This window comes from Anguilla anguilla, chromosome 11, assembly GCF_013347855.1.
Source record: "Anguilla anguilla isolate fAngAng1 chromosome 11, fAngAng1.pri, whole genome shotgun sequence".
NCBI classification, from domain to species: Eukaryota; Metazoa; Chordata; class Actinopteri; order Anguilliformes; family Anguillidae; genus Anguilla; species Anguilla anguilla.
Window position 1 is genome coordinate 10514782 of NC_049211.1, and position 20467 is coordinate 10535248.

General features: G+C 42.5%; 1 protein-coding gene across 4 annotated transcripts in view; it reads right to left on the minus strand.

Moving 5' to 3' along the window:
- LOC118208346 (probable G-protein coupled receptor 153) overlaps window positions 1-20467 on the minus strand; it is a 48275-nt gene that overhangs the window by 15568 nt on the left and 12240 nt on the right. For all 4 annotated transcript variants that reach the window (XM_035382933.1, XM_035382931.1, XM_035382932.1 and 1 more), the window contains exons 2-3: window positions 9633-10223; window positions 3886-4315 (exon numbers count right to left, since the gene is read on the minus strand). In XM_035382933.1, coding sequence (XP_035238824.1) covers window positions 3886-4315; window positions 9633-9985 — 783 coding nt within the window. In that variant the 5' untranslated portion in view covers window positions 9986-10223. The remainder of the gene's footprint in view (window positions 1-3885; window positions 4316-9632; window positions 10224-20467) is intronic.

A 20467-nucleotide genomic window follows, 5' to 3' on the forward strand; every position in this document is an offset into this window, starting at 1 on the left:
GATGTCAGAGACTCTGTGTGCACCAGACAGGGCATTAAATTTTAAGGGCCTGTACCACACGTCTGCCAGCACTGAAAAACCTCCTTCTCACTGGGGACAAAATGGAAGCGGCAAGTTGAAGAATAATCAGGGAATAACCTACTTTGCTGCCGCACGCTAAAATGGTGAAAGGCATAACACGTGAAGCATCATTGTTTACTGGGAGTGAAAGGCAACTTGTGAGAAAGTGTGAAAAGGTTAATCTATGCAAGGGATCAGAGGAAGACAGGAAGGGCAGATGGAAAGGAAAGAGAGAAAGAAAGAGGGAGAGAGAGAGATATGAATCTACTGGCAGAATAACAAGGCTCTCGGTCCAACATTCCACAGAAAAGAAAAGAATCTGAATTTACCTAGATTGTCCCATAGAAAGACTGCAGAGCCTGTGGGACATACCCTGGGTTAGCCCAGGAGTACTGAATGGCTTGCTAAGATACTGGGGTATAAATCACCCAGCAACACAGAATTAAGCGGAGAGAGAGCGTAGCATGGGAAAAAGTCACGTGACAACAGCTCGGTCAACGTGAAGGACATCACTGACTATGATGTAATCACCCCTGTGCCTGGAGAGCAAGCACCCCCAAAACAGCAGATAAAGAACAGAGCCGTACCCCCAATTCCACAGAGAGAGAGACTCACTCTTAAAAGAAGTAAACCTAGAAGTCATCCTGCAGACTCTACTAAATCCTTAATCCCCCTTCCATGTTATTGTTATCAAACGCCAGGGAGCTTATCTGTGATGACTTATCACACCAGAAGTTTCACATATTTATCTAATGATGGAATGAATGTGATTTTAGGCAATTCAGATTAGGTGTCTAGCTGAAGTGTGCAACAGCTATTCTCCACTTGAACCCACTTCAAATTTGAGCCTGAAAACTGGTTAACTGTCATGCCACATCACCACCACCACACTTGCGGACCCACATGAGGAAAATATTATACCTCAGAAGCCTGAATACATTTTAAAATGCATTTCATCTTGACAGTTTACATCAACCTGCCATTCTGCTCACAATGAATACACCGCTAATCAAAATCAGTAGTGCATTCATCGTTCATGAAATGTTAATTGATGATTGCCAGGTGGAGACACAAAGTAAGAATTGACCACTCATTCAGAAGGTAAATGGTTTGCTGAAGGATATAAAAGCACCATATGACATGCAGCAATGTCTCTCTCCCCATTAGTGCATTAATACAGACTTATACTTAAAGAGCTAATTGAATGACAAAGTGACAAGGAACTCAAAAAGAATTCAGTTTTTAAACCCTGTGATTCTTTTGTACTCTGTGTGGGAAATACATTGATTTAATGGCACTTCACTGGGCTATTCTGTTGTACAGACCTTTCTTATGACTGGAGTGTAACCGTGCCAACAGAACACAGTGTGGAAATTACTATCAGATAAATAACGTGGAGTGGAGCTATAGAAAAAACAGGCAGTCACATACTCTCACCTAAAGAGGCTTGTAAAGTCTGTTTATGGAATTCAAGAGAGAAAATGTGCTCAAATGTATCCTACTCTTAAAGATCTGCTGATGAAGCCATCCCTTTGCCTCCAAGCTACTAAAAGAGGAAACAGATTTGTGCTTCCAGAGGCCTTTTCTGGCACAAAATATGTAATGTAAGACAAAGAGCTCCATAATGTTTGGGACAAAGTATTTATTTATTTATTTTGGGGGGGGGGAGGGGGGGTGTTATGTATAAAAAGAGCTGTAAATTCTACATAGTAAAAGCAAAATGTATACAAATACCCTTTAATAAAAGCTGAGAATCTGCACTTTAACCATTACAAACCAAATTGTGGAGTACAGAGTCAAATCAAGGGGAAAAAAAGTCATAGAAAATGTCCCAAACATGATGGAGCTCACTGTGTGTGTGTATGTCTTTATATATATATATATATGTAGAGAGAGAGAGAGAGAGAGAGAGAGAGAGAGAGAGAGAGCAGTAGTTTTGCACAACCTCAGATTAAGTGATGAGATGGAACAGGGCCACAGTATGAAAGTTGATAGAAAGCACTGCTGTTTCTCTGAAGGACATCTCCCAGCACGGACATAAGGCTAGCTGGCAACACTTTAGAAAACACGTTAGGAATATAATGAAACTGGAATGTCAGGATGATTCTGACACTTGAAAAACAATTGTTTATAGAATACCAGAGCATCCAGACCAGCAGCAAGTAGTTTACTAAATGATAATTATCTTGTGCATTATCAACACAATCAAGAGAAATAGTTGAAAGATAAACGATAATTCTAGATTGTATTTTTTTCTGAAATCTAACAATTCTCCCTTATGCTTCTGTCACACGTTTTATTTTTCTTAAGGACTAGGCCTATCTAAAGAATACAGATACAGCTAAAGAAATAATGACAACTGCCTGTTGTATAATAAAGCTATCAAAACAAATAAAAATTCTTACAATTACCTTAGCGATAACTTGAAATACTGACGGTATTGACAAAGCAATTGATTTGGCGGCGCTTTGTTACCGTAGGCGTCTGCTATTCTGTCATGATGACAAATTATAGTAGCGTGCGTGGAGTCGGAGAGATTACTCACTTTCGCATCAGAAAAGGTTTCATGTAATTTAAGTGCGGCTTTTTACGATCAGCATAGCACTGTCCACTGTGTCCAAGCAGCAAATAGCAAAGATATCTGACACTGTATGGTGTGCCTTACAAGGAAAAATATATTGCTGCCTGCCATTGTTACACCAGTGAAAACGTAGACGGTTATCTGCTATCCTATCCCCAACCAGGAAGGAAGCACAATCTCCATAGTGAAGAACAGTGTGCGGTGGTTGTTTTGGTTTTTGTAACGGTAGACCGTGGTAGTAGTATCTCACCCGTAATTGCCATCAGCAGACTGTTTAGTTTCTGAACTTTTACATATTAGTCACGTTTGGAATGCTTTAAGAGTAATATCTATATTAATCACGAGAGATCATCCATTTTAAGAGGCAGACATGCTATTGGTTGCTTTGTTTCCCTCATTCGTTCATATAAGCCTGTATACTTGGGAATAAAATATAATGGAAAAGAGTATACTTTTAAAAAATCCTCTCTGGGGAGATTCATATTACCATAGCAGCAGTCATATTAAACAATGAAAACTAAATAATGAGCACAAGATAAAAAATTCAAATTGCCCACAGAAAACAAAAAATAAACAAAATTATCGGCAGAGTTGAAGTCTAATTTACTATCATTCGTTGAAGCTGAAAAAGTAGACATGTTCCCACATGCAGATCTGTAAATAAGCCACTGATACCTCATTAAGTTTTTACATCCCCTCTCAATATACAGTAAATTCACTATTGACTAATTCAATTGATTTCTGGGAATACGTTTCTCTATTGGACACAGGAAATGACCTGAACCCTTGCAAGCTGACTTATGTTATTGGAGAGCACAATCAATAATGGGTCACTGGTTAAGACACATAGATGCAAACATACAGTAACTAACTTAGGGACGGAAAAACCTGGGCAGCACATTTTCAGAGGGAAAATGCTGTCTCCTCTTTTGGTGCTGATTTAGGTGATATAGCTTTACACATAGCCTACTAGGTAGTTATGTGCAGATTTTGAAAAGCAAAACATTTAAATCCAGCAAATTGCCAACATTACTTGAAGGGTTTATGAATGAGCTGCAGTACATAGAGCCTTCACAAGCACAGCCCAGCAATATTAATAAGTTGGTCACAAGTGTTCATAAATACTTCATTATGAATTTGTCATGTCCGTTGGGAGCAAATGTTTACTGTTGGCTCCAAATGATGTCCAGTTATTATGAGGTAATTAACTTGTGGGGGAAAACCGGGAGGAAGGAAGAACTTACCAAAATGGGAAATCCGGTGAGGAAGTCGTAGATGAAGACGATGCCGCTGATCAGGTAGGTGATCTGCAGGGAGGTCTTGACGGGCTCCGAGCCGTCGATGGAGGAGCGCCGCTTGCCCTGGGCGTCCTCCACCACGATGGTGGGCACGTTGAACTTGTTCTTGTCCATGTTCTGCCCCGTGTGGAGGGAGAAGGTCTGGAAGAGGGCGATGCCGATGCAGATGACGCCCATGACCACGCTGCCGCTGATCAGCAGCAGGAAGCAGACGCCGAAGCCCAGGCCGATCTCCTTGACGATGAAGCGGCAGTCGTGCGTGTAGAAGCGCTCGTTGGTGTCGTGCCAGCCCACGGCGGGCAGCGTGGACAGGATGAAGGAGACCATCCAGATCCCCATCACCGTGTGGACCGCCTGCTTCTTGGTGTTGCTCAACCTGTGAAAAACATGAGAAGATGACGGGGGGAGACGGACTGGTGAGGACCCGATCACACGCTTTAAAACACTCACTGTTTCATACCAAGGAACAAGAAGTCCTGCGTGACAATATTTGTGCGCCATTGTTGTTGAGGATTTGTCACCCCTGGGGTTAAAACATATGGAGGACTGAGCATTAAACAGTTTGACCGAAAACAAACATGAACTGAAGCAGGGGATGCAAATCATTTTTAACGTTAGGTTCATGACACTAACACGATTTACGCTGCACTACTGTAATTTAGCTGAAAGCGGGCAACTGGTCTGGAATGGAATGATTGTAGATAAAACATATTTCTTGCAGTCGTTGTGTTTCCTGTCATATTAAACATGCATTAAATTCTGTCATTGTAGTCTTGAATTTTATATGAATTTGCTGACAGGAAAAATTGATAAGTCAATAAAAAAATTTAAAAAAAAGGATTTTGGAGTCCCCTCCCATTTACACACATTGGCTGCGAGGAGAGAGGTAAGAAGGAGAAGTGATGCTTGAGTCACTGCATAGCCCACTCTCCCCTGAGTTTGTTCTTTTTTTCACATTCACAGCCAGGATAAATGCAGTTTGTTTTCCCTCTTCTTCAGATCTAAAATCACTCAGAAGAATGCACCCGCCCAGGCCACCCAATTTGGTGAACGCGTTCATGTCGTCTGCCATTGTTTGCGAGGAGCGTTTCCTATTTGCGGCGCACTCGTGATAACAGAAGGTAGATGAGAAGTGGCTTTTTTTTCCTCTTTAGAGATCTCCTGGGCAAACAAAGGGGATTCTTTTCTAAATTCCAAAGCCTTTTCAAAGCTAAAGGCGTCTTGAGCGAGGCCAGAGTTTAAGCTGCAACGGTAGGGAGAAGGTGTTCGATTTCGCTGAATGCTGAATAGTACTCCACTCTGAGTCAGCTGTGCTTTGAAAATATTGTTTACATCGTGTTTAATAATGCATTATGCGTCTAGTTGTGACAGTTCACACTGTGGAAATTTCACATGCAGCGTTCCGGGAGCAATCGGCTCACGGTTTGTCTTTCTATATGGCGCAAGATGCTGGTCAGAAATATTTGCCATGTGGCATTTCCTCAGTGGTGGAGATTAGATGCCAGGCAGCCGTTGGTGTGTTTTTCAGAATGTCGTCACCGATCTGTCTGGCGGACGGGTTGAGAGGGAAACCCAGGGGAACAGGCAGCCTGCTCTCTCATTAAAGGTCAGCCGAGCTCCCTTCTCTTTCTCTCCACTCACCTCTCCCTTCCTCCAGACAGTGGAGAAACAGATAATCACATTCCCCATTTTACTTTACGAGATCATTTTTTTTTTTTTAAATGAACAACTGCATCATAATCAGAGGTGGTGGATACTTTATCCTCATCTGTGATGAAGTGCAAACCATGTCTGGCATTGGGTAATGCCTTTGTAGAGGGTGCAGAAAACAGGCATTTTATTCCTGGTTGGTATCACAGAGGCTGGTCTCTGGCAGGTCAGACATAAGGTTTGCTGGCCTTTCTGGAATCGCTCCCAGTGAGAGGGTGATTGGCGTCACCCTTGTTTGTGTCCGTTAACGGGAGGGAGGGAGGGAAGGAGGGAATGAGGGAAAGAGAGAGAGCGAGAGAGAGATTCTCAGAACTGAGGAGAACAGATGTTGAAGCATTTGCTTCCAAGACAAGGGTTGAATCCTTAATTTGAGCCTTAATAAGCTCCCATGGTAACAATGGGCATCTTTCCTTCAGTGTGGGAATGGGGCGGCTGACATGAAATTTTAATGTGTGGTGTGAGACATTTCGGAAGCGGATGGGAGGGGAAACATGAACTGGGACCTTAAGCTGGTCACGTGGGGTTGGGGGCTTGGGGGGGGGGGAAGTAGGTGGGGGAGCTAGAAAAGAGAAAAGCAAAACAGACAAGGCACAAGTAAGCAAACAGTCCATATCTGCATGCATTGACCTCATAAATTGAAGCATGCTGGTGACTTATGATGAGGTTGGCATTCTCTCTCTGTTTGTCTCTCTCTCTCTCTCTCTCTCTCTCTCAGCTGAATGAATGATGAGCAGCACTCTTTGGCTGCAGCCCAGATGCCAGTCAAACGATGTTAGACATGCAGGGTGGCACACTTCACACACCCTTGCCTGTTCATCCATTTGTTCGTGCCCTCCATTTTATGTACCTCTTCCCTGGCATCTCTTTGCCCCTGCCTGGAGCACCTACCTCTCTCTCTCTCTCTCTCTCTCCCTCATCTCACACTCCCTCTCTCTCTCTTCTCACACTAGCCCCTCTCATCTTCTCACACTCTCTCATTTTCTCACACTACTTCTTTTTCCTCATCTTTTCACACTATCTCTCCCTCCCATTTTCTCACACTGCCTCTCCCATCTTCTCGTACTACCTCTCCCGTCTTCTGACGCTGAATTTCTCTCTCGTTTTCTCACACTACTTCTATTTCTAATCTTTTCACACTGCCTCTCTCTCTCAGGTCCTGTGTACATTTTGCTCAAAGACCACAGAGGTAAACAGGCTGTGTTTCTGTTGTTGCTGTTTGTGCTTCTGCTGAATCTGCTGCTCCCTGATCATTCCCATGATCGCACACTTTCATGTGTAATTTATTTTTCGAGGACATCGAGAAACAGAAACATATCCACACCTATAAATGGTAACAGTGGCAAATAACGGTTTTCTGTGGCACGACAGTGAATGCACGAGAAAAAGAGCGTGGTTCAGTCTGCCTTTCATCTATTTATATGACGGTGGGCTCACACACGATTTCAAACGTGAAGATATTTAGCCAGCATTTAGTTTGCTCATATAAAACGTTAAGTGCTAATTATAGAAAAGCATTGTGTTTTTTTTTCCCCCCCAAATTGACTGTACCCAGGTTAATGTCAGTGGAGTGTAAATAAGGTGGTACAGATTCTGCTCTTTGTAATTAGCAGATGGGACTCTGCTGCGGCAACTGTTCGCATGGTCTGCTGGATATCGCTGCGCTACCTGGACGCCACACAAACAGATGTGTCCAAAGATAAGAAGCTGCACGTGCGTGGCCTGGGTGTGCTTTCTGAACATGGGTATGAAACACGTCAAACACGTTGCCTTTCAACGATCAGTGCCCTGGCCTGAATGCCTGAAAACCAGATAATCTGAGGGGATATACACACATTCAAAAGGGCCTTGAAATAGCCTGTGCCCCCCCCCATGCCAACCCCTACCCCAAACCATATTGCATGCAGCAGGCAAGTTGATTAAATCTTACAGTCCATTTTGCATGTTCTTCTCTCTCTCTCTGGTTCAATACATGTGAGATTTGAAAATAATAGAGCAAATGGAGTGTTCTGATTGGCAACAAAAGACACAGAAGTCAATGGGACGTCTCAGTTTTCATTGACGAGGCTTGTAATTAATCACAGGTTACCGCAGTTACTCGGTGAGCTGAGCGTAGGAACTGCTCGTTGCTGTCACGCTGTACTGTGGCAAAAACCTAAGCAAATATCCGAAACGAATACTATGGTGGATTACATAATAGATTATTTAAATTACATACATTTCTTTGTTGTTCCTCATCTGAAATGCAGTTATGATAATCTTTTCCAACACAGCAATCAATGCTAATATGCATTCCACTGTCTTCAGGGTTATTGTACACTTTAGCCCATTCATGTTTCACTTGTACATAGTCGGATGATGGAATCTACTAATCAGAGCTTTCTCTTTGCTGAAAGGAAAAACAATGGGAAAGCGTGTAGGCAGTTTAGGTTTCTAAAAAGGTGAAAACATTATACTAAGAAGATCAGGATATTGATGTGATATCTTATAATTTTTTAAATTATATTTTAAGTTTGATGTTAATGTATAAATATCAGACTGATTCCCACAGAGATCAAACCTGAAATCAGGGCACACTGCTAGTGCTGATTTAGGAATCTTTAAAGGAGAAATCAGGCAATAATTTACCACTGTATTCCTAAAGCTAACCAGGAGAAGTAACAACCATGCAGTGGAAAAGCCAAATTGGTTTCTGTGATATTGCTGCGGCAGCCAATCTAATTGAGCTGCTTTGTTTTGTTGCGTAGGTTATGTTCACCGCATACACTTAATTTACAATTTTAACAAAATCAAACAGACAGGATTATAAATAGTCGCGTTACTATAGTTACCGGGCCATAGAGAGAGACCGGTATTAGGCCTGTGCTTTTATCTCATCTATTGACCAGCATTACTTCCCCGTGGCTTGAAAAGGCTTGGCTGAGCATTTCTGAGACTCTTCAGCCATGTTGTGCAGAAAAGAACACTGGTGAAATGGAGCAGAGCATTTCATATTTGATGCATGTATATAGAAATATAAAAAACAACCCCTCTGACAACCTATAATTGGCTAGTGAGCCGGAGGCAGGACACGGATCAAAGCTACTGTGACTAGTGACTGTGCCGAACCTCCGGCAGTGACCACACACGACTCGCCCCAACCGCCGGTGTTGGCATTGACTGCGTCCTGACTGTGGGCCGCACACCTCGGCTGATTTTCCACCAGCGCGGGGGGGTGGGGGGGGGGGGGGGGGGCGGTGTTGGAAATCACACTGTCCTAAGCAGACAGGTGGCAGACAGATGGACGCTTTTCCCATCCTCTTCAGTTTCGTGACAAGGACAGCAGGGGAGGCTCAAATAGAAACGTCTCTCAGTGCTGTGACCAAGCCTTGTGCTTCACAGCTGAGGTGGGGGGGGGGGGGGGGTTAGAAGTGCTGTGATGGCTTGGAAAAACCCAGACACAAAGAAATCAAGGGTGAAAGAGCAGCAGCCCTGTCAGAGGCTTTACCAGTCGTCCTCCCTCACAGCGCTCAGGTGAATTAACTGCAGGACCGGTGGCAGATGAAAAAAAAGACGAAGAGAAAAATGAAGGTATACTTGTGTGCTGTGCATGTAGTGCTTAACTCATGCCCCATGATTGTTGGGAGGGTGGGGGGGGGCGGGGGTTGTGGATAGGTTGGTGGGTGTGGTCCGGTGCTGAACGGCGGGAGAGGTTCAGTACAGACTACACAGCTACGACTACACTACCACCTCAACCCAACAACCACAACACGGCTACCACTACACAACAACCACAACAGGACTACCACTACACAACTACTACTACACAACCGCAACATGACTACCACTACACAACTACTACTACACAACCACAACACAGTTACTGCTACACACCTGTCACTACACAACTACCACAACACTGCTTACACTACAGAACCACCATTACGCACCTACCACGACACACCACACAGCAGAAGCAGCACCCAGCGCCTGGCCCTTGCCCATACCTGTAGTTGACGGGCCAGCGGACCATCCACATCCGGTGGTAGGAGAGGGAGGTGACGGAGAAGCAGGTGACCAGGGTGAGGGTGTAGAAGGTGGAAACGAACACCTTGCAGAGGCCCTCGTTCCACTCGTAGCTGGAGTGCTGGCGGCGCAGCTGGATGACGGAGTACATGGTGATGGGGATGCCCATGTTAAGGATGTGCGTGCCGGCCAGGGTGCAGATGAGGAACTCCAGCGGCTTCCATTTCTTCTGCTTGGCGCTCACGCTCAGGATCCCCCAGGTGTTGGCCAGGATGGACACCCCGGAGCACACCAGCCAGGCCAGCGCGTTGTTGTTGATGACCTCATCCTCCATGGTGGAGAGCGGAGGCGCCGGCGTACGGGAGGACGGCGAGCGGTGCGGGCGGAGCGACGGGCAGGCGGTGGCGCCGGGTGGGGCTCAGCATCCTACCGAGGCAGGTGATCTTCCTCCAGAGGCCGGCCGGAGTGGGCAGAGGGCATGGTCCACCGCGGCAGAGCTGAGGGGCTGAGGGGAAGGGGGCGGAGAGAGAGTGGGCGTGTCTCTCCACAGCCAATCCAGAGCGTCCGGGGTCCTGGAGGGCCGAAGAACAAGAGGGCGGGTCAGACTCACCCAAAGCGACACCCTCGTCTGGCAGCAGGCATGCTGGAAACCCCAGAGGCCCGAGGGTGAGCATCAACATTAACACACCTTTATGTCTCAACAGCACATACACTACAGGCAATTATAAATAATAATAATAATAATAATAATAATAATATGCTTTCAGGAAAAACAGAAGAAAAGAAGAAAATACCATTTGAATAATTCACGGTGTCATATGCTGGCATTTGCATAAAGAACCACATTTAATGGAATCTGTTAAAAGAAACACATTTGAGAATGAATAAATCGGTGTGACAAAAAGCAATACCCTTGTATGCTTGTACGGTGTATTTTTGTCAAAGTAACAATCTCGCCTACGTCGAAAATTCATGGAAACTGCGATCGCTGTTGCCTTCCGCGTGCAATCCGAAGGCAATCAGTCTGAGCTCGCAGCCAGAATTCCCACAATGCACAGACTAGCCCTCGGGCTGCAATGCATTCATATAAATTGCCTGCTCAGGTGAGAGGAGTTCTGTGAAACTGCACAAAGCTAGCGTCGCCAGTCTTCCCAGATTGCGCAGGCCATTCACAGATGTCACTCACCTTGTGTCAGCAGTTAGTGTGTGATGTAAGCTGTAAGTTATCATCTTGAATTAAATCCCATTTTTACTTTACACGCAGGCTTCCTGATCACTTTGACACTTCGTCCTTTGCCTTGAGTAATAAATTAGATTTCGCAAATTAATTAACTTTCAGTAGACCTAATTAATTTAAACAATTATAGCATTAAATAGCTTTTTGCGTAATATTTTGCGTTAGTGACTTTTGGATTAATTTTGTGTAGGAATAATAAAGAACTGCAGGGCTTTTTCAAGGTAAAGACAAAGATCCACATCAAATTCAAAACCCAAAATACCATTCATGCTCCATTCAGTCTAATAGATATGTTTATATATTTATTTTATTCATTTAATCAGAAGGGTCAGGTGAGGGCTTACAGCAACAATGTGGGGAATCACGGCAGGTAAGGGATTTAAGATATTGTGGCACATTTCATCTGCAAAGAATGATTGGATCAAGAGCGTCCTATAGAGACTTCAGCCAACACACAGGGGTTAATGGCCCCAATTCTCCCAACTGTGTCCCAGTCATTGTAGTGGGGAATTATTTTCCACTGTCGAGGGCAGCTTGGTTTCTAGCTGTGTCACATCCGAGTATTAACACAGCCCGGCATCAGCAATAGAATGCTGCGCGCCAACTTGTACCAGGTTATTGGTGTAATAAGACTAAAATAACCAGACGTGCATATCCCGTACTAATATGTACTGTACAACATCTTTGTTCGGCGTTCACACACAACAGATTGTTTATATAACACCTTCATCAAACATCAATATTAACAGCAACACAATCCATACCATGAATGTGTAGCTTCTGAGAAACTTAACATTGCTACTTAGCAGACCTTAGGCAGACTTTGCAGAAGACATAGTACTGGGCCGTCATTTTGATAAGCCTGTTTCAGAATATCTATACAACTTGCGTTTAAAAACAATTACTTTTGATTGCAGTGACTAGCACAAACAATTTTGTCTAAAATGTAAAGTGAAAATAAGATTTCACTGTCAATCTTGGTTTCAAAAAGGCAAGAAGGCATCAGGAAATGATGTAATCTTGCAAAACTGAAAAAAATAGATTGCCCATTTTTTCAGGCAATTCATCCATCTACCTATCCTCAACGATCTTGCACTGTAGGTTTCTGCAAAGACACAATAAATGTCCCTAAGCTTAAGGAAAACATGCAAACACCCTTAAGGGTGGAAAATATCTTCCTGGTTCATTGATTTGCACAGGTTCAATTTCCCCTACTGGAGAACAAAGTCCAAGGCAAGTCTCTGCTACTGGTGCTAGCTGTATTAAAAATGCATTGTTTTAAAACTGGTACATACTGTATCACGCCTACCACAATTGAGGGTTGTGTTGCACCAACATGATGAGTTGAATTACCGTTATATCTCAGGGCAAAAGGCAATCATGTTGAGAAACATTTGAAAAGCTGAAGTTCACACAGAGAACCTCACTGGAACCAAGGAACAGAGCTGCTGTGATGCAGTCTAACCAGAAACCTGAGGGTACATCGCTAAACGGAGCCATAATTGTGAAATTCATTGTGTGCTATAAAAATAGGAAAACATTCCCTGGCACTTGAGGTGCATGGGCGCTCTAGTTTTTTTCCAGAAGAGAAAACGGATCTGTGTGTAAAAATAAAATGAAAACATCTGATGACCTGCAGAGGTTACAATCGACACTGCATGAGATCTATTGATTTTCACATAATGATCTGTAGGTTTTTGTTGTACTGACCCTAGAAACAAGGGCCTTAAAAATACAACAAATACATCTTATTCAGAGGATCTGTCCCTGACTTGGGGAGGGTGGGTTCCCTGTCTCTCCAGCCAGACAAAGGTTAACATTTAGAAACATTTAGCGGCTTCCAAATAGTAACTTGCTCAAGGGTTCGACAGCAGCACCCAAAACTGGGACTCAAACTTGCAACCTTAGAATAACAAGTCCAGTTCCCTAATCATTATACTATACTGCCTATTCAGACCTGATCAGGTACAGCAGCTGAAAACTGACAGTAAGATTTGTAAGTAAATTGACCTGCTTTATTTAATTTAAGAACAAGGCCTGCACACTACTATTCTAACCCTGACTATAATTAAGACTGGGTATTTGTCACAGAAAATATTGGATGAAGTCACAGAGCAGTCACAGCAAAGTTGCTGAAAATCATGGAACACTGAAAAACAGCTTAAAAAAACATTTACTAAATTACTTTGAAGTTTAAAAAAATCAACAGACAGTAACTGACTGCTAGGAACAACAAATAGCCCACAAGTAAGATATTGATAGGCTGGTGTATTTAATCGCAAAAAGAAAGAGCACACAACAGAAGGTTGTTAGAAATCGGGCAGGCTCAAATTGCATTACTAAAATAAAACATGTCTACTGTGTGTTTGTTTTTATTTAATTAAAGTTTGTTTTGGTACAACATGTTGTACATTGTTAGGTTTGTACAGGTTTTTCTATGCCAAAAGAAATAAATGCAGAGAAAATATAATGTCTATAATGTCAACGATCACTCATCATGAAAAAGCTGATTTGGGCCAGTCATCCGAAATGGGGATGAACAACCCCCCCCCTCCCCCAACCCTTGACTCTGCCATGTGCACCTACATATGATTTTTTAAAATCATTTTATTTAAAATGTTGTTTCCATATGTTGTATGCCTCCTTTTGCTTCCTATATATTTTTTCAAATTGGAATTTAAATTCGGAATTTAAACTAATGGCTGCTTCTCTCCCCACCATGCCTGACCTTGCTAAAAAAAACTCCCAAATGGTGGGAGTCTGGGGAATAGCTTGGCTGCCTGAAATTCCTGCTGCTCGGCAGACAGTGTAATGCACTAACTGATCATTAAAAGAGAGTACACATTTAATGGAGACAGTGTTCTGCATAGTGACATTCCTTAGATAAGATAAGCATAATTTCCACTTTGACTCGCTAGAAAGTTTGAGTGTGAATTTCTTTGTTTGTGTGGTATTATCTGTTGAAGCATTGTAAATGGTTTGGCTGTTGTCAAATTGGTAGAAAACATTTTTAGCTGACCTGCGTGGTACCCCAAATGGCAACAAACCAACAGACTACTGGAGGCAGGAGTCCAACAAGGTTACAAATAAACAGCCATAACATCATCCAGGGAGGGACCCTGGTGGAAATTCCAGCTACCAGCCTAAGATGGAGTCTAGCTGGACCCAGTTTTTGCTCCGGCTGGATACCATCTGGAATTTGTTGATGGCCTGTTGTCTGTACCAAGCTGGCCCACCGGCTGGACATGGTCTTGCCAGTATGATTGCTATCTCAACCATCCTGTTGCCAGCTTGGTCAACTCCAAATCTGCTTCAAACCAGCTGGACCAGTTTACAGTAAAACCAGGCTGGAACCGAGCTGGAACTTCCACCAGGGGGAGGGTTTCAGTTCTACTCCCTTGATCTTCACACAGCAGTGATTCTTTTGGTCCATTGGGCACCTGTGGTTTATTTGCACAAACTACAGTAGGAATGGCCTGCAGACCTCCAGCACAATGACAGGCAGTGTTGCAATAGGCTACTACAATCCAGGAACTGGACTTGAATCCCACACAAGTCACCATTTTCATGGCTCACATTTGGACTTGAACTTGCTAAGTGCCTTAGATATGGCGTATCAGCCAGACTCAATTAGGTTTCTAATATAGCTAATTGTATAAATGGATACGTTATATCAAAAAGCGGTTAAAACTAAACTACTACAGCGCAATGAATCGTATTGACTGATGCGTAGTAAATATATTTAGCCTATTTAAATATATAGGCCTACCATTTACTACGCATCAGCGTCTAGAGACGTTCCAAGTTACAGATTTAATTGGAGGTGTTCCGGGTTTTACTCGGTGCAGATATCCAGCTCACTCAGTAATCATGCTTAGTGAAACAGGGCCCTGGTTCCAGAGTAATAGACCACAATTTATGTTTGCGAATTATTAAGTTATACAGTCAATGATGGAGCCAAAACTTCGGCACTGTGTATCATCTTGAAACATAAAATTGAGGAGAAACTTGGGACGACGTCAAATCCTGAGACGTAAGTAAATTCGGATTGAATTAATCGTGATTTATCCAGACAAAGTGGCCAAACAAATTAGCCAAACCAGCTGACGTTGCAGTATTAACCCATAACAGCGTTCATCGAGTTTGTCAAGGTTGATTAATTTGCTAATGTTGCTGATTTCTGAAAAGTAAACACGCTAGCAAGCGTTTCGGTTATAGCAGGCAGGCAGGCAAAGAAAACATTTATTTCCACAAATGACAATATTGTGATTGAAGGATTATGTTACTCTTAAATAAACGTGCGGTTTGCAGTTTTAACTTGATATCCTATTTTGTTACTTTAAAAGATTGTTCCTCGAGGTTCTGAAACATTGAGCTTAGACGCTCGTTTCTGCATTAGCCTAAGGTCTGTACATTACTTTACAATGAATGAATGCACGCTGTACTGTGTTAACGTAGTTTGTTCATCTCATATTAAAATTTTTTAAATGAGGTATTATTTAAGTCTCCGATGTTTTTTCCGTGTTGTGTGGTTATAGTGAAAGTGTATAATGGACTTTTGCAACTATGAACACTTGGATATTTTTGAGTTAAACAACGCTCCTCTCATGCAAACAGCACTGATTCACTCATTAAAATACGAACATATTTGAATTCAGTGCCCCTTTCTGTTCATTTGTCTTCTCTTCTTTCTCAAATTAGAATTTTTCATTACTGATAGTGGGAGTGGGAAATGTTTTTTATTTTATTTTTTATTTTACTCTGGCTCCATGTGTAAAAACTGAGCTCTGGTGAATTGGACGTAGGCTTAGGTAGGCTACTTGACTTGAGACTGTACTTGGACTTGAGGTAAAAGGGACTTGACGACGACGCGGATAGCTATGTATCGCATCGGGCGCACTGCGGAGTGAAAAGCGGCAGCACCTGGCCGCACATATTTTGGAGAATGCACGTGCTAGTCTGTGCGCTTTTGATCTGACAGATGGCGGAGGGATGGGACAGCTTTGCAGTCGTGATTTGGGCTTTCAGTATGTGGTAATAAAGGGAAAGAACTGGGATAAAAATTGGGCTCATTTGCATTTTTCCAAATATGCATTGAGTGCTCACTGCACATCGAGGTGCATTCTCAGTAGTATTTAGGTTGTAGACCCCTGATATCACTTTTTTTAACTGCTTTTTTTTTTTTTTTACCATTTAACCATGTCATTCTGGGCAGTGCACACAGACAGGGGAGAGGTTTACGTAGTTATAGTGGGCATGTGTGACCTTGTACACCATCTATTGGAGAAAAGCTAAATACTGTGAAGTATGTGCAATCTTGTGCTCCTTTCCATTCCCATATTTTGCCCTGGCTCAGATGGACTTGCCATCTGTTTCTCAAACCAAATGTAGGACGAGTGGTTGGAAGCTTCAATGCCACAGGACAGCTGTCAGCGTTAGACCCAGTGCCTGAATTTTATTACCGTTCTTCCTCCAATGTCAACCGGTAGAGACGGGCTATTTTATGTGTGTGTGATGCGTCCGCTTAACGGCTTCGTTTTCATTTGCCACACAAAGTCTGCCCCACGCATAAACTAGTCTTCCAATAAGTTTAAACATTTCGTAGTGATTGGACCGCCTCTGTGAGCTTAATATGAGTAGTGAGCTCGCAAAACTTTTGGCGGCAACAAAGAGCGCTTTTTAATTGCTTGATGAATCAGGGCTGGTATGTATTCAGAGAGCCAGTGGCCTTCTCAACTGGCACTTTTTATATTTTTAAGTGCAGGGACTTTCTATACTTTTTAAGTGCAGGGAAGAGTTGATTGGTTTTGCTGCCCTTGCCTCTGCGCTCTCTGGTGTCTCGTTATGATTCACTGGATATGTCTGGAAAGTAAATGACCACATTAAATCATTCTGTAAATGAATCAATTTGAGACCAAGCAGTAATTTACTAGTGGTATTGCTATTTCTCTGTGTGTGGGTGTGTGTGTGTATGAGTGAGTATGTGCATGTAGCTTATACAGGCAGCACACATGCACATACACACTTACACACACACGCGCACGCGTGCATGGGAACACATACATAAACCTTTTGATGAGGAATTGCTTTTTTTTTCCTCTCCGGTAATTGAACTGTGTGTCGCAGCTTGAGCAGGTTGTCATTGCTACTTCCTGTCTGCTCTGTTGTCCAAACCGTGATGTGCATTTGGGCTTCACCCCCAGGGGCATCCAGCATGCCTGTGCTTGTGCTTGTTAATGAGCGGAAACGGAAAGGCCAGGAAGTGCAGGGAGAGCTCGTCAACAGCCATACCTCTCACACTCGTGCTTTGCGTAAAGGACATGACAAGAAGGTGGGGGGGGCGGCACTTCTCTGATGTAAATAAATTATCACGCACCAGTTTTCCTCAAACCATCCGTCCATGCAGTTGTGACCAGTGGTGCCATGTATAAAATCTCTTATGTATGATTTCTAAATGTGCGTAGCACAGTGTGTTCCCACCAAGCCGTACTGCTTTACACGGCCCGCTGGACACAGGTAGCCAATTAATTTTTTCTCTTGCCATTTCACAGCAATTTTACAAAAGTGACTCACAAAATCAAGGCCATTCTTCCATTATGAAAAGCCTTCAATCTTACACTTGGTGTGAATAAGAAAGCCATCTGTATCATATATGTGTACGTGTTTCTGTGTGCACACTGTACGTTGCAGAATTTCAGGGGAAAAATATTACAGTTGTTACTTCTGAATGCTTGAGCTTGTAATGCCAATACCATTAGAATTGGCCTGGATTCTATTGCTGGGTTAAAAGTACAGATGGCAGCTGTGAAGGTATTATATTGGGGCTTTTGCTAAGATTATTGCTTATGTGATGGGCTGTTACGAGGCTACATACATGTGACAAGGGGGCGGCACATTCGATGCGCTGCTGAAGCTGTTGAGTGAAAATGTCGTGCTCAGAAAGTATGCTGATCATAGCCACTGAACCTCATTTGTTTATTTTTGATTCATCATTTCTTTTAGACAAACTCAATAGTAAAACAGTACAGAGACTCAGCAGTTCCCACGCCCTCTGCTTAATAATAAAGTAAGCAAGTTTAAATACTTTTTTATACAAATACATTTTGGTATATTTTTCTTACGAGCGACAACCTCTGTGCTAATCTGGAAGTTTCTCATATGGAAACTTGGTCGCTGTATGCATTTTTGCCATAATTCAAAACAGGGAGTTATCAGCATTGGCCTGTATGGCCAGAAAATTTTTGGTTGCTGATATCGGCCCCAGAATTTCCATTTTGTGCATCCTTAATTAAAATACAGTCATTGCGTAAAAGATGGCATGTGTGCTTGAGCTCTGCAGATAGCACACAGAATCATCACTGATTTTCAGCGTGGTCATAAATAAACAAGCAGATCTGACATCACTGAAATTACGAGTGTAATTTCAACTGTTAGATAAAGAGCATGAATCAAGCAGCATACTTCAGCAATCATCGGCATAATCGGCTCTAACAGGATGTACTGGTAATGTATGAGAAAATAAAATCCAGTGAAATATTTTGTTTTGACAATATCTAAAGGTTACAAATTTGACTTTTACTTTCTGTGTGATCAAAGTAAATACCATCCCTGGGGTACATGAAAACATTACTGACCTTCTTCTAGGAAAATTAAAAATCAGATAATCCCTGATTAGGAGGTTAAACACTAAATGTACCTGAGAGCGTTGACCTGGGTATCTTTTGAGCTTGGTTCAAGTTGAAGATGGCCTCAACATTGCCTTTTATGCAAATTTGAAACCAAAATCAATTTAATTATATTTGCACATTTGCCAATTATCCATTCCAGTTTTACACAATGAGAAAAATGTTCCATGAGAAATGCATAACTGAACAGGGATTTTGATCTAAATCAACCATGGTGCTTAAGATTCACACTTCTGGTAACACATTAAGCTTTTTTGTAAAGGGAAAAGGTGCTTTCTCTCTAGACATGTGGTGTAATAACAGTCATTAGCATAACTCTGGTGACAGAGGGTGGATTTTAGATGCCTGTATGGGTGCAAACATGAAACTCCCATCTTTAATAAATGTGTGGGCTGAATTTCAATCAAAATTTGATCCTTAACACAATTAACAGGCAAAAGCAGTAATTATTTTATTTTTATACACAGACACATTTTGGCAAGCAATCGCTCAAACTAACTCATCCAACAGAGTTGGTGAATGCAAAGCAGAACGTCAAAGTTGAAAAACAAATGTTGATTGAATACAGGCCGTTGTTCTAAAGTTATAATTGACATTATTAGACTCCCCTACCCTGCTCCCCGCTCGCACACACACACACACACAGGTGCACGCACACACACATGCACACACCACCGTACCCCTGGACGCTAAATTAATGAGGCAGCTGGAAAGTGGTGCATTTGGAAAGTTGCGTAATGTCTTCGAAGCTGCGGCTCTTTCCGGAAGTTGTAGACCTAAATCCATCACGCTCTGCAGGCTCTGAAGTGCGGTGACATCAATATCCATGATGGTCTAATCCCAGGCAGTTAAAGTACTATCAACCTCTCCCTGCCATGGTTTCACTGGGCTACTGAGATGCAATGAGTTTTTCCTCCCCCTTGAGCTTTTTGTAGATCATGAAATATTTACTCATTCCGTTGAAAAGAAAAATCTAATATTAAGTTCCTAAACATACCCATAAGAAGGCTATAATATCCATGAAGGTCCTGTGGAATAGAGTTATATTTGTTTTCAAGCATTATTCCAGCTGTGGCAGCTCGCTTTTACAGTAGGTACTTCTCTAAATTGTTTCTGTGGTCAATCTGTATCTGAAAATTGCTCCCATAAATATGCACATCACAACAAAACAGCAGCACCTGTGATTTACGGCACTCCTGCAAAGATTCCTCTTCCAAATGACAAAGTCCTCCGACTTGTGACGGGCCTCTCAGGAGGTGTCCTATGTGTGCTTTTAGTTATTTCCCTGTTCTTGTAAGCTGTGCCTCAGGAATTAATCAGTGTACCGATTTAAAGATCTGTGCATGTTTCCACACTTTCCACACGCATGCACTTACACACACAAAAACGATCACGAACTGGCTTTAATTAGAGCTAGAGACTGCAGCCTTCCTGATGAACAAAATTATCGCCAAGACATTGAAAAGACAATACAAATAAAAAAGACCTCTAATGACGGCTGAACACAGCACTGAGGTTTGTCAATTAGTACTTTTTAACATTCATCAAATGGTATTTTTAATGGGGACACTACATTAGTAGTCGCGGGCCCATCAACATAACACTGAGCATTCACTTCAAGGGAATAAAAATCCCATTAGCCCTTGACAAAGAAACATGCAGCCAATTAGAATTCAGTGAAGCAGAATGATAGCATAGACAGCCAATCAAATTTCCATTTTCAGTACAAGAAGCGATTTACCCTCTAACTGCCAAAAACAATTGTTGGTAACCGCAATTGTAATAACTGTAAATTTTCCCTCTGTATGTCCGGCTATTACTGGAACAGAGAAGTTTGCTTCTTTCATTCTTAACTCAGCCACTCAAACGCTCTTTTTCTCATGAATGGTCTATA